Below are 16,387 nucleotides of genomic sequence, written 5' to 3'. Positions count from 1 at the left end.
CTGCCAGGTTCCTTGGCACTGCCCAGCTGTGGCCTCACACGTCACCCTTGTTCTCAGTCACAGCACAGCTCTGGAGCTGAATCAAAAAGCCCTTGCCTCATCAATTCATTAAAAAAAAAAAAAAAGATAACACACTTGGCCAGAAAGATAATGCCAGCTCCCATGCTAGTCCCCAAGGATCAAATATGAAAAAGAAACAAACATCCAAATTAAGTCATTTCCACGCTGCCCAATTCTGGGCAGGAGCGGATTTGTGTGAGGAGCTGGAACTCCCAGCAGAGCTGATGCTGATGAGATGAGTGAGGCCACTGCGTGGGACACCCTGTCCTCTATTGGGAGTAAGTCACATGATGATCGTTCTGCAGTATGTGTGTGCTCTCACTCTGTGGTACACCTTGAACTCACAGTGCTATATGTCAGCATCTCTAAAAAAAAAAAAAAAGGAACCTCTTCCAGTAGGAAAGATGCCCTTTAAGGATGGGGGACCCGGAGTTCCCAATGCGGTGGGACAGGATCGGCCGTGTCTCTGCAGCGCCAGGACGTGGGGTCGGTCCCCAGCCCAGCACAGGGGGTTGAGAAAACTAGAAGGCCAAAGACAGCCGCTGAGAAAAAGGCTACCTGGAAGGATCCAGCGTCGCAGCAGCTGTGGCTCAGGTCTCAGCTGCGGCTCAGATCTCACTCCTGGCCTGGGAACTCCATATGCTTCGGGGTGGCCAAAAAAGGGGAAAAAAAAAAAAAAAAAAAAGATGGGGAACCAGAAGATCCAAGGAGTTAAGTATGTTACTACCATGCCATTTGCAGTTCCTGCAGCTTTTTCCCTCTCGCTCTCCTTCTCTCCCTGCACGTATTTGTGCTCAGGACTTCTTTCCCTGCCTTCCCTCTGCAGCGAGACAAGCCCTCCCACTGCACCCCTTCATCTTCTTCCTCTGCAAAAGCCAACATGGGGACACTGTCTTCTTCTCTTGGATGTGCCTTGAAAGGTGGTCGGCCATGCCCTGGAGGGAAGCAATGGGAGGCGGGACTCAGGGCCCCGGCACCCGACCCCACTGGTCCAGGAGGGAACACGTGGGACCCATGCGGCACGGCTCCCACGACAGTGTAACTCTCGGGAGGTTCCTGGGTTAAAGGCTCCTGGTTAACTTTCTCATAATGGTCCGGGCCCATTCCCGTTTTAAATACTGACTCTCCTCCCATCTTTCTCTACTTCTCCCGAGCAGGATATTTTCACACCCTTGCTAATGATACAAAGTGAGTCAAAAGGGAGAGAGAAAACTAGAAGGCCAAAGACAGCCGCTGAGAAAAAGGCTACCTGGAAGGGTTGTGGGCTGAGCCATGCCCCTCCAAATTCATACGCTGAAGGCCTTGCTCCCAGCACCTCAGAATATGACCCCGTTTGGAAGTTCCCGTTGTGGCTCAGCAGTAACGAGCCCCGCTAGTATCCATGAGGACGTGGGTTCAATCCCTGGCCTCCCTTAGTGAGTTACAGATCTGGCGTTGTCATGAGCTGACGGGGCTCAGATCCTGAGTTGCTGTGGCTGTGGTGTAGGCCAGCAGCTAGAGCTCTGACTCAACCCCTAGCCTGGGAACCTCCGTATGCCACGGGTGCAGCCCTAAAAAAGGCAAAAAAAAAAAAAAAAAAAAAAAAAGCAAAGAAGATGACCCCGTTTGAAAGTAGGGTTCTGGTAGATGTAATTAAGGTGAGGTCCTTACTGGAGCAGGATGGGCCCTGGACCAACATGATTAGTGTCTATGACAAGGGACTTGGACAGAGACAAGCACAGAGGGAGAACTCTGTGTGGGCGTGAGGACAGGGATCACGTAAGGCATCGACGGCCGAGGATGGACGAAGATAGCCAGCACATCCCCAGAAGTTGGGGAGGAGCCCGAGACAGATTCTCCCTCCCATTCTCAGAAGGAACCAACCTTGCCCACAACCTGATCGCAGAACCATGAACTTGTGTTGTGACGCCACCCAGCTGGGTGGCCATGACTGTGACCTCCTGAGCCAATGCCTGGAACATTCACAAGGCTGATGTGAAGTCATAGGAACCATAGAAACCCCTTGCATGTCAGCAACACCTCGTCCTGGGGAAGAGTTGCTGGTGGACAGAAAGCCTGATAATCTTGCCTTGCTCAACATAATTCCACCTGCACCTCATCTCCAGCCTACACTGTACCTCCATCTACTAGGTAAGTGAAGGCAGATCCAGGGCACTGATGCAAGGACTCCTGGAACCTCTCGTGCCCAAGGCCAATACCACTAATGGGTTAAGACACTCTCCTCCTGCAAAAAGAGCCTCAGAATCTTTCCAGGGCTCCTGGGAGCCGCCAATAAAATAAAATAAACATCTATTAGAGTGGGCATGATGATCAAAACCAATTTAGGATTTCTATTCTAGGCAGTGATTCGGTAAGGTCAAGAACAGCATTCTTTGCTCTTTCAAATATCTTGTAGCCCTTGGCATAGTACCTTATAAACTGGAAGCACCTAGGGTATACTTGTTGACCGGATAGGTTTTTGGATTTGGGATCAGAAGGAATATGAGTGACAACAACAGTAGTTCTCAAACATTTTGTAAACGACTATTTTGGAAGGATTTCTGGGATAATTTTCATGAGGATTTAGGGACAGCACCAGTCTTCCCCAGCCACATTTATTTATTCAACAGTACTAAGCACCTGCTATATGCCAGGCTCAGGCTAAAGTTTTGGACTTAAGGGTGAGAAGAAGATGCCAAGCAGGGCTCCCAAGAAACTTCAGAAAAGCACCATGCATAATTGACACGAACTCCCTAAAATCCACAGGGACTTACCAAAATTTCCACCACTGTCCATCTGACACACTGGGCCTTAAGATGGTCTTAGCCAGAAAGCCCTGCTGCTGCCCTGACACTCATCCTGCTGGGAGAGGGTTTACCCTCCAAAGTCAACCTCCTCTTTTTTTTTTTTTTTTTTTTTTTTTTCTTTAGAGCCATGCCTGCAACACATGGAACTTCCCAGGCTTGGGGTCGAACTGGAACTGCAGCTGCCAGCCTACACCACAGCCACAGCCACGCAGGGCAACCCACTCTTTGAAAGCATCCCTCCCCCTGAGCAATTCACCTCCATGAATGACCATTAATCAGAGAGCAGAGCGTGAGCTTGGTGCGAAGCGATCTCACGGAAGAGCGTCTTCACGTTCATGGGCTGCCCCCTAACAGGCACATTTATTTGGGGGGAATAATGACTTGGGAAGTTCAGGAGCAATTCTGCTCCCCCCGGCATTGGGAAAGGGGGAGGCACCCCACGGGGGCGGGGGGCTGTCCTACCTGTCTCACTTCATCACAGAACAGGACGAAGACCAGCGCGTAGAGCACCAGCTCCGGGGGGTGCGGCACCGAGTGGAAGTCCATGAGCAGCACGTAGGCGAAGAGCAGGAGGAAGGCGATGTAGAAGACCACGTTCCAGGAGAAGACCACGAACGGGGACGTGAAGAAGGCCACGTAGGACCACAAGAGCTGCCTGCGCTTGTCCAGGGGCTTCTTCCTGGACCGGGGGATGACAGCGCGTCACGGTCAGGGTCAGGGTCCCCCTCCTCCCGCACACAGGGGGATACACGCCCACAGCTGGGCCGGGGAGGGGCGGCGGCCAACGGCGCTCCGGGAGGGACCCAGCCAAATTCGGCCTTGGCACGTCGTGGTTGCCAAACCCAGATCCTGCCTCGGATACTGAACACAGGACCCCACCTCCACCTGTCGGAAATCAAACCCCAGGAAAACCAGAGGAGACCCCAGACTAGGGTGAGCGTCGTAAGCTCTAGGCCTTACAATCCTTTACACACGAGCACACACGCTCATATGCACATGTGTACACACAAAGCTGCATTATGTACACACACACACGCACACATGTACATACAAAGCTGCATTATGCACACACACAGATGCATGTACACACACACATGTACACACAAAGCTGCATTATGTACACATGCACACACACAGATGCATGTACACACACACACTCACACACATGGATGCATGTACACAGGTACAAAGTGCTTTTGTGCCTGAGTTTCATACCTAAATGACACAAAGCCACAGCCAACCAAGGGTATAATGAACAGACACAGGATAATTTTCCAGTTCTTGGTGTCTCGGGAAATCTCTCCATACCACTGCTTGGAAAGAAAATTCTACAGGAAACAGAGACAAGGACATAGGTCCTTATTAATGTAATGACACGCCAGGTGGTGTGCAACTGTTCTTCCCAGCCCTCCAACCCCCCGCAAACACATAACCCTCTGCGCTGAGGTCCTTATCTTTTCCTATTAGTGACCTGGATTCTGAGGCGCTATGATTAAACCATTTAAAATTCTGTTCTATTTTCAGTCCCTTCCTAAACAAACTTTAGAGGTCGCGTGAATCCAAATTCACTAAGCCTACGAAAGTTAACCAACTCTAATGCTTATTATATAAGTTTAAACAAGTGTCCTTGTAGTTGTTGAAAGATTCACACATTCGCATGCGCGTCCAGTGCTATCTGCAGGTCCCGAAGGGTTCATTTCCGCAGGGAGACAGGTGACACTCGTCAGGAAACTAAAAGGAAGTCGGGAAGGGACAGACCACTGGCGTCTCAACACCAACTCCGGCTGAAATGCACGGAAAAGCTTTTCCTCGACCTTATCAACCCCTGAAAGATAGACCAGGTGTATCCCAACAAGGTGTGAATTAGTCAACTCAGGTCGACTTTACTTTATTTTTGTCTTTTTACGGCCACACCTATGGCATACAGAAGTTCCCAGGCTAGGGATCAAATCAGAGCTACAGCTGCTGGCCTACACTATAGCCACAGCAATGTGGGATCTGAGCCACGTCTGTGACCTCCACCATAGCTCACGGCAACACCGGATCCTTAACCCACTGAGCGAGGCCAGGGATCAAACCTGCAACCTCACGGATGCTAGTCAGGTTTGTTACCACTGAGCCACGACAGGAGCTCCCAACTCAGGTTGAGTTTAGGTCAACACAGAGGGGAGAGCAGAGCCACAGAGAGGGGCCACACAGCTCTCAGAAAAGAGCGTGTCAGAGTTCTCCTTGTGGCTCAGTGGAAAGGAACTCGACTAGTATCCATGAGGACGCAGGTTCAATCCCTGGCCTCAATCAGTGGGTTAAGGATCCAGCAATGCCATGAGCTGTGGTATAGGTCCCAGATGTGGCTCTGATCCTATGTTGCTGTGGCTGTGGTGTAGGCCTCACCTGCAGCTCCAATTCAACCCCTAGCCTGGGAACTTCCATATGCTGCAGGTGTGGCCCTAAAAAAACAAAGGAAAAAAAAAAGAGCCTGTCTATCAGAAGGGACCAATGTGTCTGTGGCAGACTGGGGACCTGAGGCCTCCCCAGCACTGGCAGTGGGGCTAGGACCCCCACACACACCCGCACCCCACGCTTCCCTCCAGGAGAGGACAGCTTCCCCTGCCCCCCGCCATGCCCTGCAGGGGCTGCTGTGGCCCCAACTGAACTTGGCCCGAGAGGGGCAGCCCCCAGGAGCAACAAGCTGCAGTTGGTGCGAAAGGCCAGCTTCCTCGTGCCCAGAAGGGCAACACAGGGCAGGCGCCATGCAGCTCCCGGAAGCCTCAGGAGGTGAGCGCAGGGGCAACTCCCTCCTTAGCGCACCCGCAAATCCCTCCTCCCCGTCTCCTCCCTGACTCACGGCCTCCACTCCCCTCAGGCGCCTGCTGGACTCACGCCCAGAACAAAATACTTGCAGTCAGATCCTTGTTTGGGGTCTTCTTCTGCGGGGCACATAGACAAGTAGGATCCAGCCTACCTCAACGTCCTGACCCTGCCTGGGCCACCGCCAAGTGGTACCACGAGGCCCCTGGACACAGAAAGGTCCCCACTAGCTCTGGTTCTAGGGTCACTGGCGACATCTGACCCCTCCATGGTACCCTGCCCACAACAACCACACCCTCTGGTCCCATGGGCCTGGCAGTGAGATTTTCCACGAACGTCAGTGAACTGGCATCTGGTTGAAACCCTTGGGCTTGGTGAACGAGGACAGAAGCACAAGTCAGCCTCCCCAGGGCACGAAGCTCTGGGACACCATCAGGAAGGGGTTGGGGGCCTAAGACCATGAGAGCAGAGAGCGGCGGCCTCGGCAGCCAGGCCGTCTCCCAGGCACCCCCCACCCCAAGGCCAGCGACCCCCAGCCCGCTTTGGTGCAGAGGCTGGAAAGGAGCAACAGCAAGACTCCTGCATCATCTTTGTCACACAGGACCTTGAGGCCACTTAGCGGCCCTAGCAAGCGGGTGTTTTATAAACACGGTGCTCGTTACTGCTGCACAGAATGACGGAAAGTCCATCGAGCAGACAATCGGTCATCATGGGATCAAATTCTAGCACCGCTACTTGCTCGCAGCAAGCTGGGGAACATTCCAGAACCGCTCTGAGCTCCAAAGTTCTCTCCTTCCTCTCTTTCAGTAAAATAGGATGATGTCAACTGTCCACCACCATGTGTGCTGAGAAGACACAGCGTGGCTGCCTGTGTAAGGGGGGTGTTAGTCCATACAGCTCCCCCGCCTCCCTTCCCTTCCACCAGGCCCTCCAGCTGGGGTGGTGGATAGAAAATCTCCCCTCTGAAACCTGAGGCCCCAGGCATAAAATTGAATCCCAAGGCAGAAAACGTCTACACTGGCGGAACCCACTTCATACTAGTTTCTCTGCTGCCATTCCTACGAATAATAGCTGTAACAGTAACAGTGACAGTGACAGCCCAGTCATAAAGGGCTGGCACCACTGTTCACAGGTTATCTCACTGAGTCCTCACTGCAACCCTTCCTTCCTCCCCTCGTATGCCCATTTTACAGATGAGAAAACAGAGGTTCAGAGAGCTTGTGTCATCTGCCCCATCCCTACAAACTAGTTAGAGATACAGCAGGCCCAGCTCATAATCATGGTCTGTGCCGTTTGCTTTGTGGAAACTCAAGCTCTCTCTTGCAGCATCTCCTGAGACAAGGACCTCTGACATCTTTTGATATCACCCATCTTCTCCTGCTGTGGCCTTGAAATTGGAGGAGAAGATTTGTTCTCAGTATTCATTTTTGGATGCTGCTAACAGCATCCGATGTAAAAGGCCCATTTCTGGGCGTGATGTTTGGTGACTGTGTGTGTTTACCTGGACCCCGGGCTGGGCGATGAAATGCTGGTCCGTTGCCTCCACCGCCAGCTCCAAACAGTTGCTTCCGCCCCAGGCTTCACAGGAATAGACCAGGAGTTGTTCGGCCAAGTCCTCATCACTGCTGTAACACTCGGTGAACAGCTCTAAGTGACATGAGCAGCAGAGAGAGGGCAGCAGGAGGCAGGGCTGCCCAGCAAACAGAACTTGCCCGCCTCCGCCCCCCAACCAAGCCCTGACTTCCAGAAAAGCCTGGCTGTGAGCATCCTAAGTTATAAAAGGCAGAGTGGGAGTTGCCACTGTGGTGCAGTGGAAATGAATCTGACTAGTATCTGTGAGGATGCAGGTCCGATCCCTGGCCTTGATAAGTGGGTCAGGGATCCGGCATTGCCGTGAGCTTCGATGTATGTAACAGGCTCAGCTTGGATCCCACATTGCTGTGGCTGAGGTGCAGGCTGGCAGCTGTAGCTCTGATTCAACCCCTAGCCTGGGAACATCCATATGCCACACGTGCGGTCCTGAAGAGCAAAAAATAAAATAAAATAAAAGGCAGAGCAAATGCCAACACAACGTGCTTCTCTACTGAACAAAGAGACCTGCTTCAGGTGCCCCATACCCAGCACAGCGCCTCCTAGAAGCAGGTGTCTAGAAATGCCCATGAACTGAGCTGCAGTGAACACGGGGAGCCCCCTCTTGGGGGGGGCTCAGCTCCTGGGGAGGGGATCCATACACTCTCCCTCCCCTTCACAGAGCAGCCCCCTCCATCTCATTTAACCTTCTGTGCTTTCTTGGGGAAGGTTCATTGCATAAAAGGCACAGTGCCAAAAAACACCCCAAAATGATGGAATAAGAAACACCAGCCTATTGCCTTGAGGGTGCGCTTTACATTTTGAGACCTTACAACAAAAACAGTGGAATGCAGAGCCTCAGAGGAAATTCAAGTCAAAATATTAGGAGAAATCGCCTAAAGTCCACCAGAAATGAACATAATATTCTCAAACTTTTAATCTCATAAGAGAAATAGTTGAACACCTATTTTCCAACACAGAGAAGCTAAACTCACAAGTATGTCTTCATTAGATAAGGCAACAGACAAATATGCATGCATTTTGCAAAGTGCCACACTGCAAACTTAAAACTCCCAAATAGAAAAAAAATAAAAAATCAAGTTGGCCTAAGATTCTCTGTTGTTGGGAGGTAACTGGTCCTGGATTTCTCACATCCCCGTATAGTCTGGGGCCTCTGAGCAGGGACCCTGACAAGCTTTATTCAAGGACAGGTGAACAGCAAACAGAGGACACACCTGGCTCTGCCGTTTTCCAACCAGGTGATGAGAAATCGTGCCTGGAGGGGAGCTGGACAGCTCACCTGTCGCCTGATAGAAGTTCCGTGTCTCCTAAGTTTGGGGAGCTGGGGACCACCCACACTAGTCTTTATTCACATCACCCCATGGGGAACCGAGATACGGGAACAACCCAAGATGCTGTCTGGCTGTTGCCTCTGCCATCAGTGAGAAACCATCTGTGTCCCTGACCCAGGGGTCTGGGGTCTCCCATCACTGCATGCATAGGAAACTGGCAGGCTGACTTGTTACCTTGCGAGGCAGGTAAAACCTCACACCTATGACAGTTTCCATGAGTACCCCCCCGAACAAAACGCCCCAAAGCTCCCTGGGGTGTGGAGTTACCTCGACCTGGGCTGGGCATGGCCCTGGGCAGTTGTGGGCTGGGAGAGCCCACGTTTTCCCACTTGCCTTCTTGGACAAATCCGTCAAGGCCGCCTGGCATACCTGTGCTGCCTGCGGGTCCCGTCCCCGGAGACTTACCCACCGCGCGGGTCTCGTACTCGTTTGCCAGCTCCTCTGACTCCCCAGCAGCATTAATGTCATTCTTCACCTTGGCCAGAGTCTTCAGAAGCTTGCTGGCACCCAACGCTGCCAGAGTACAGCCCCTGGTCTTTCAGAGGAATGACGTGTCAGGGTTAATTCATAATCCCTTGTGGTCAGTTAGACAAGGACAAAGTCGTGGCAATAGCAGGGAGAGATGCACCTCTGAATGGTTCATTATGATTTCTAGTAAAATCTGCAATGGGCACCAAGAATCTGGATCCTAGATTTACGCACGATCCTCAACATGGAATGAGCATAACAAAGAGGAAATATCAAGAAAAATGCAGGATTGGAACCGGTGTGTGCATCCTGGGGTATATGGAGTGAGTGACCAACGGGGACCTGCTGGAGAGCACAGGGAACTCTACCCAGATGGGATCATCTATGTGGGAAAAGAATGGATAGGAGTAATGTACAACTGAATCGCTGGTACAGCAGAAATTATCGCAACATTGTGAACCGGACATAAGTCAATAAAGCTTCAAAAAAATGAAACAAAAAGAGACACAAACTACTATGTATAAAATAGAGAAGCTCCAAGGATATATGGTACAACACAGGGAATGCAGCTGACATTTTATAATAATAACTGTCAATGGAATAGGACTTCTAAGAATTGTGAATCACTATATTATACAGCTGTGACTTATGCTATACACCAACTATATATCAATTTTACAAAATTCCAGCTCCAAAAAAAAAAAAATGATACACAGGTGGTCCTGCTGCGGCTCAGCAGGTTAAGAACCTGACTTAGTGTCCATGAGGATGCAGGTTCGATCCCCCGCCTCGTTCAATGGGTCAAGGATCTGGTATTGCTGTGAGCTGTGGTGGAGGTTGAAGACACAAGTTGGATCCTGCATTGCTGTGGCTGTGGTGTAGGCCGACAGCTGTAGCTCCAATTTAGCCCCTAGCCTGGGAACGTCCATGTGCCATAGGCACAGCCCTAAAGAGAAAAAAAAAAAAAAAGATAAACACAGGAGAAGCTCACAGATCGAAGTGACAGTGGAAGGCCTGACTACCCACCATCGTGCTGCACCAGCTCAGAGGGGAAAAGTGACCAAGGGCGTCAAGACCTGACAATGTCATCAGCGAGACTGCGTATGTGAGTCGATACTCGGTGCCCAGCTGTCTGCTCTGAAAGGGGAGAATGGAGCTTCTTTCCAACTGTTGCTCCATCATTTCTAAAAATCATGATGTGCAGAATCACAAATAAAAAACTCAATCCTCTCCCAAAGCATAATTTTTACAGGCCCTCCCTCCTGTCCATAATGCAATAAAGCTAGAAATTAATTTTAAATTAAACTGATAAACCTCATCTACTTGGAACACAATCACATGTCCACACACACCCAAGAAGCAGGCACCTACTGGACTGACCACCAAGCCCAGAACTTTCTGGGGACCTTCCCTCCCAAACACACCCCTGTTCACATGGCAACGGGCATATCCACTGACTTCAACTATCCCATTACAATGATGTTTTAGATGAGACACTGCGTTTGAGAGGGTGAGAACAACCACGACAAAGCAGACATGTGCCGTGGACTTGGACATTTACCTGCTCCCAAATGACTTTGGAAAGTTCCTTCTTGTTCTGAAGAATGGCCCAGATGAAGAGAGCTTGCAGAGGGTGCCGGGTGATAGGAGACACGTCCTGGGAGGGGTTAGAGCATGGGGTCAGCACACGCAGGTAGAGCACCACCTTACCAGACACACCAGTAGAAGAATGAAAATGGGGCCAGGCTGCCCTAGAAGAGCATCCTGTGTTTGGAGAGCCCCGTAACTGGGTGTCTGAATCCTGTTTAACAGACCCGTGATGTGAATTTCATCTCCACAGCTCACCAGGTGGTATAATTTGACCCAGAATCTTTGATCTATCATAAAAGACAACATAAAAGTAGATGGAAAGGTATAAAGGGTGAAAACCCTGTGCTGACAGCAATTTGAAATCTGAATGACTTCTGACAAGCTGAAGAGAAAGCAATTCCTTCTCTTTCTCATCCAGGAAAATCGTTCAGACTAAATTCCAACTTTCCTACAGCTTGCGTTCAATTATCACAACGTAACATTGCAGTTATATCTTTGGAGTGCTATTCAAGGTTTCAATTCCTCATACACCAATTAGAACCCCAGCTCCTGCTCAGCCTCCCAGAGTGTCCAAGGGAACCGTTTCAGATAGAAAACAACTTATTCCTTTTAATCTTCCCTACAGGTTTAACCAAGATCCAACATGTTTCTGGCACAGTTAGGGATACTGTGGAGAGTTTTGACTTAAATAGCATCACACAGAAGCTTTCTAAACACCTCCAATTCCTTCAAACACCTAGCTCATTTAGATTTCTGCAACACACATATATTAAAATTCTAGAACTATAAAAGGTAACAGCCTAGTTTGAGTTTCCCCAGAAGTAATCAAGAATTTGAGACAAATAGTTTACTTGAAAAGTCATTCCAGGAAAACCTCTAAGAGACTGAGGAAACGAGATTGGAAAGAAAGAACCAATAAAGAGGACATTATGAACACGGTGTCATGGTTGGTAACTAGAGATTCATCCCACTAGGCAACCCTAGGAGAATTCTCTCCTCTGAGCCGGGAGGTTGCTGGGGAACTGATACACCACCTTCTGGCAGTCACTGGGCTCTGACCAAAGCAAACCTTCAGCAAAGAACTGCAGGTGTTGGCAACTGGAAATGGGGCCTGCCTGTACTTAAAAGAGGAAATCCTGAGAGAAAACAGGTGGTCCATCCACAACATCCTCTCAAAGGGAAACCTGGGTTATCCCTTTGGAAATATTCACTACGCCTGTTACGCACAAAAGAAAACTTGGCAGTTCTCCAGTCCCTTGCATGGGTAGCAGAGACCTATTTTAGCCAGATCATGTCCAAAAAGCTAAGACCTGAGCAGGCGGTCATTCACTTGTCCCTCTTCCCTGTTAGATGCCATCAGAAGGCGTGTCACACCAAGCTTTGCAATTAAGAAACCCTGCAACCACTAGGTTGAAACATAGCACACATAATAAAGCAAGAAAAAGCACCACTTGTCATCTGTCTAGGACTTGACCGCTTAAATAAAGGCAGCAGAAGAAATGAACAACGCCAACATGTTAACTAATTATGGCGATGAGGTAGGGAGTAGGAAAGATGGAGGTGGATCTTTTTGTAGGAAGACTACAGAGATCGAATAATTCAGGCAGACAACCGTGCCGGTACATACATGAAGTTCTATGTCTAGCTCGTCCCTGCTGTTCCTGTCTTCCTTCCGGAAGCCTCTTCGGAAGTTAGCCACCAGTTTCCACACGAACGTGAGGAGGGCGTCATTGTAGGAGTTCTTGGCGATCTGCAGGTTCCGATACACCAGGGTGCTGAAGTGGTTGGAGAAGAGCTCGGTCAGGACGTCGTTGGTGAGGAACTTGCGCAGGTTCAAGCCATTCTCCAGAAAGAGGCGGACGAATTTGGGTCTGTCCTTGATGAGTGCCGTAAACATGACTTCCTGAAGGTCAGCCGACTGAGGAGAAAGGGCAGAGAGAGACCTCACACCCCAAGTCTGATCAAGGCAACACAAGGCACTTTCATTCTCAGCCACATGGCATTGTCAACCATAAAGTAACAGTATCTCCGACGGCTCTTTCAATTCTGCTTGGGGGATACAATGTCCCTTTTCAATTGTCACATAACATTGGACCATAGCTCAGATATCAAGACGGGGGAAGCAGTGTGGTGGAATCTTTGAAATCAGCCAGATGTGAGGGTTCATGAGAACTGGTCTCTTGCGAGTGTAAAGTGGAGATGAGTGCACCCATGTAGGGATGATATTGATGAAGAATTTATCACAGGGAAATATGTCCCATCTCTTGGGATAGAAGATGGTGGGAGTTTGCATAAGAAAAAGAATGTGTGTGTGTGTGTATGGCCAGGGTACTATGCTGTACAGCAGAAATTAACATGATATTGTAAATCAATAATAATAAAAAATTTAAATGTACATTTAAAAAAAAAAGAATGTATTCCAATGTCCAGCAAAGAGGAAGCACTTACTCCATGAGGCGGTAGAGGGCTAGCTGTACAGCTCACACCATTTCTCCCAAGTCTACAGTGGACACCAATTGTGAGCCAACTACCAAGCCACAATCTCCCCTCTGTGCCATGTGGTTGCCCTGCTGCCCACCACACACCATGAGGCAAGTGCTTGGTCATGTTACATAACCATGAGTCATTGGAAGACTTGACAATTACACTTGGTTATGATTTATCTTTATCTCTGAGCTCCTAATAAACCTTATCCTATAGGCACTTATTAAGAATCTGAATAAAGACAATTAATGTGTACTTTAGACACAAACCAGTGTTCCATAAACCACACCAGCCCTCAGAAACATTCAGATGGTCCTTCACAGTATTTCTTACAATTCGATTCAGCTACCAGCATTAAAAAATTAAATGGTTCATAAAAATCCACATTTGCAGCATTAAAGTCCAAGTTTATGAGTAAACACCAGAAGATGTGACAACACAGAGAACCAGCAGTTGGAGACAAGGGGCAGGGGCTCCCAAGGCCTGGGTGCTGCAGCCACAAGCCCCAACATGCCTCATTGCTGTCCACCCAGGTCATTCTCCTCACTCTACTTGTCTGACCCCTGCTTCAGGAGAATATCCCCTGCCAAGGGCAGCACGAGCAGCTTCTGTTTCTGTCTAATGCTGGTCCCATGGGGACCACACGCTGCCTGCAGAGGGAACTGCCAAGGGTCCCTTGAGTCCCACACCGTGGCTCCAGGTAGGACAGGGATGGGAAGAGGTAGCTGTCCTGATCATTTGCACTGCTAATAAGTTCCCAGGTTATGTCTGTGCTGTCACCGGTCCAAGGACCACCCTTTGAGAACCAGTGGCACAGGGAGAAGAGAAAGGCTTTGCTATCTTTGTTTTCAAACCTTGGTCCTACCATTACCTTATGTGCCACCTCAAACAAGGTTGCATCTCTGAATCTCAGTTTGCTCTTCTGTAAAACAGGTGCTTGTGGGGATGAAATAACATGGGTCAAGACATCTTCAGAGATTCAAGTTCAGAGCATGCCCTCAAAATACCATCACTCATGGAAGTTCCCTTTGTGGCTCAGCAGTAAGGAACCCAACCAGGATCCATGTGGATGCGGATTCGATTCCTGGCCTCGCTCAATGGGTTAAGGATCCAGCTTTGCCATGAGCTGTGGTATAGGTCACAGATGTGGCTGAGATCTTGCATTGCTGTAGCATAGGCCAGCAGCTGCAGCTCTGATTCAACCCCTAGCCTGGAAACTTTCATATGCTACAGGTACAGCCCTAATAAAGAAAGAAAAAAATCAGTCATGCCCCTCCTGTGGTACGCATGGAGCCCTGGGTTATTAACCAGCAAGATGACACAATCCCTGCGGTGGTTGGCATAAAAGCCAAGTGAAACAGCACCGTGAAAGTTTTGTGTGCTGTAAAAAGTTACACAACCATTACCATTATTCCAAAGATTCTCATTTACTTTTAAACAACAATTTATTCTAGGGCTTAATATATGCCAATGTTCTAAGTACTTTAGAAACATTATCCATGCAATCATCAAAACAATCCAATGAGGTAGCACTACTATTACCACCATTTTCATATAAGCAGGGGTGTGCTGGTAAATACTCAACAACCAACTCTCTGGAAGAAAATAATAAGCCCTGATTTGTAGTACTTGCCCATTCCTATGGTGTAAATGCTCCTAGCATGGTCAGTTTTCAGCTACCAGTGTGAAAACACTAATTACACAAATGGGCTGAGACAGGGGGTAGCAGATATAGTGTTTCCACCAGGCGGATACAATAGACATACCCTCCAGGGTGTAGGCCACAGTAAATGTAGTAAAATCATGAGAAAGATATGAGCTTTATTATTTATTATCTTTCTTTTTAATAAAATATATTTAGGTCTAAGTGTATATTATTTGATTTTTAATGACTAGTATTTAACAACCAACTCTAAAAGCCCTAAAAATGTAGCAGTCAGCTCCTGGTAAAACCAGTATGAGCTGGCTTCAACTTACCACTTACAAGGAAATTGAAGCCTAGAAAGGTTAAGCAACTTGCAGAGGTTAAGTCATGGAGATGAGCTGGCTTCAGAGTCCAAACTCTTAACCATTATGTCCTTGACCCTTAATTGTCTTTAGCCGAGTTAATAAAATTAAATGTACCATTCAATATGTGCCTGAGTTTATGTTTATGTGTACCATCTGACCTCACTTAAATAGACCATTTCACACACAGGGATTCATTTATGAATCAATTAACCAGATCTACTTACAATTCTGCTTTCCTTTGACTAACTAAAGCCTTGCAACATGAGATAGGGTTCATTATACTGCAAAAAACAAATAAAGATAATGTTTGCTATAGGAATGAATAATTTAAAACCCATAAGCCATGGGCTTTATTTGTATTCTATTATTAAAATTGATCATATGTTAGTATAATTCTTTGATTATACAATGATAAGCCTAAAAATGTTTTCTGAACCTGACTATAAAGGATGAGGGTTATGAAATACATGCATTTTCATAAAATTTTATACACACATAAAATTAAATTTTCACTGCCCACTAATGACTTAATTCGGGAGAGCTGAAAACAAAGAAACCCCCTCTTTGTAGATCCAAGTGTGATGGTGTGTAATTATTCCTACAACACAGAGCTCCTAAGGCTGGTTTCACTTTAGCTGCAACAGAGCACACTGCTGAAAAGCACAGTCCTATGATTCTCAGCAAATTCTAAGTAAGAAAAGTCAGTCTACTGGAAAAAAAATACAGATTTTTTTTTGGACATACACTTCCATATTGAGGTGCTCATTTGCCTGGGGGAGTTCTGATTTTCTAGCTATAAGCTATTCATTGTATATATTCAATCAACTTGTTCTATTTTTTGCATATGTGTCTCACTGTTGACAATTCTCTTATTAGACCTTGGCAAGAAAGATGGGCAGGGTGCAATGAGTTCCACTGTCTTGATTTTTAGTTGAGCTACTTCTGATAAACCCCTGCCAATCATCCTGCACATTTCCCCCCCATACTCTGTCCAGCAGCTTCCAGAAGGAAATTTACATCTCTCCACCCAGATGAAGAATCATCTTTCACATCAAGGCTCGAGAACTATGAACTCTGGATGTTACTTTACTCAGTGTATATATTTTTATCATCTCTTCACATCCAACATACTAAGTCAAGGTTACTATCCCAAACTACAGATGAGGAAAGTAAGGCTTGGCAATACTGATGGATCAGCACGGAGTAATCCTTTACAATACTCAGCAATAAACACCTTCTCAGAAATGGACCAGACTCGCC

The 16,387-nt window shown here is 48.0% G+C and overlaps 1 protein-coding gene across 1 annotated transcript in view; it reads right to left on the bottom strand.

Annotated features, from left to right (window-relative positions):
• TRPM8 (transient receptor potential cation channel subfamily M member 8) overlaps nucleotides 1-16,387 on the bottom strand; it is an 82,658-nt gene that overhangs the window by 39,126 nt on the left and 27,145 nt on the right. The window contains exons 14-19 of the mRNA XM_021074741.1: nucleotides 12,261-12,551; nucleotides 10,605-10,700; nucleotides 8,981-9,110; nucleotides 7,156-7,301; nucleotides 4,062-4,174; nucleotides 3,309-3,525 (exon numbers count right to left, since the gene is read on the bottom strand). Of these exons, the coding sequence (XP_020930400.1) occupies nucleotides 3,309-3,525; nucleotides 4,062-4,174; nucleotides 7,156-7,301; nucleotides 8,981-9,110; nucleotides 10,605-10,700; nucleotides 12,261-12,551 (993 nt within the window). The remainder of the gene's footprint in view (nucleotides 1-3,308; nucleotides 3,526-4,061; nucleotides 4,175-7,155; nucleotides 7,302-8,980; nucleotides 9,111-10,604; nucleotides 10,701-12,260; nucleotides 12,552-16,387) is intronic.

This window comes from Sus scrofa, chromosome 15, assembly GCF_000003025.6.
Source record: "Sus scrofa isolate TJ Tabasco breed Duroc chromosome 15, Sscrofa11.1, whole genome shotgun sequence".
Lineage (NCBI taxonomy): Eukaryota > Metazoa > Chordata > Mammalia > Artiodactyla > Suidae > Sus > Sus scrofa.
The sequence above is the reverse complement of the archived record's forward strand: the minus strand, read 5'-3'. Positions and strand labels throughout refer to the sequence as shown.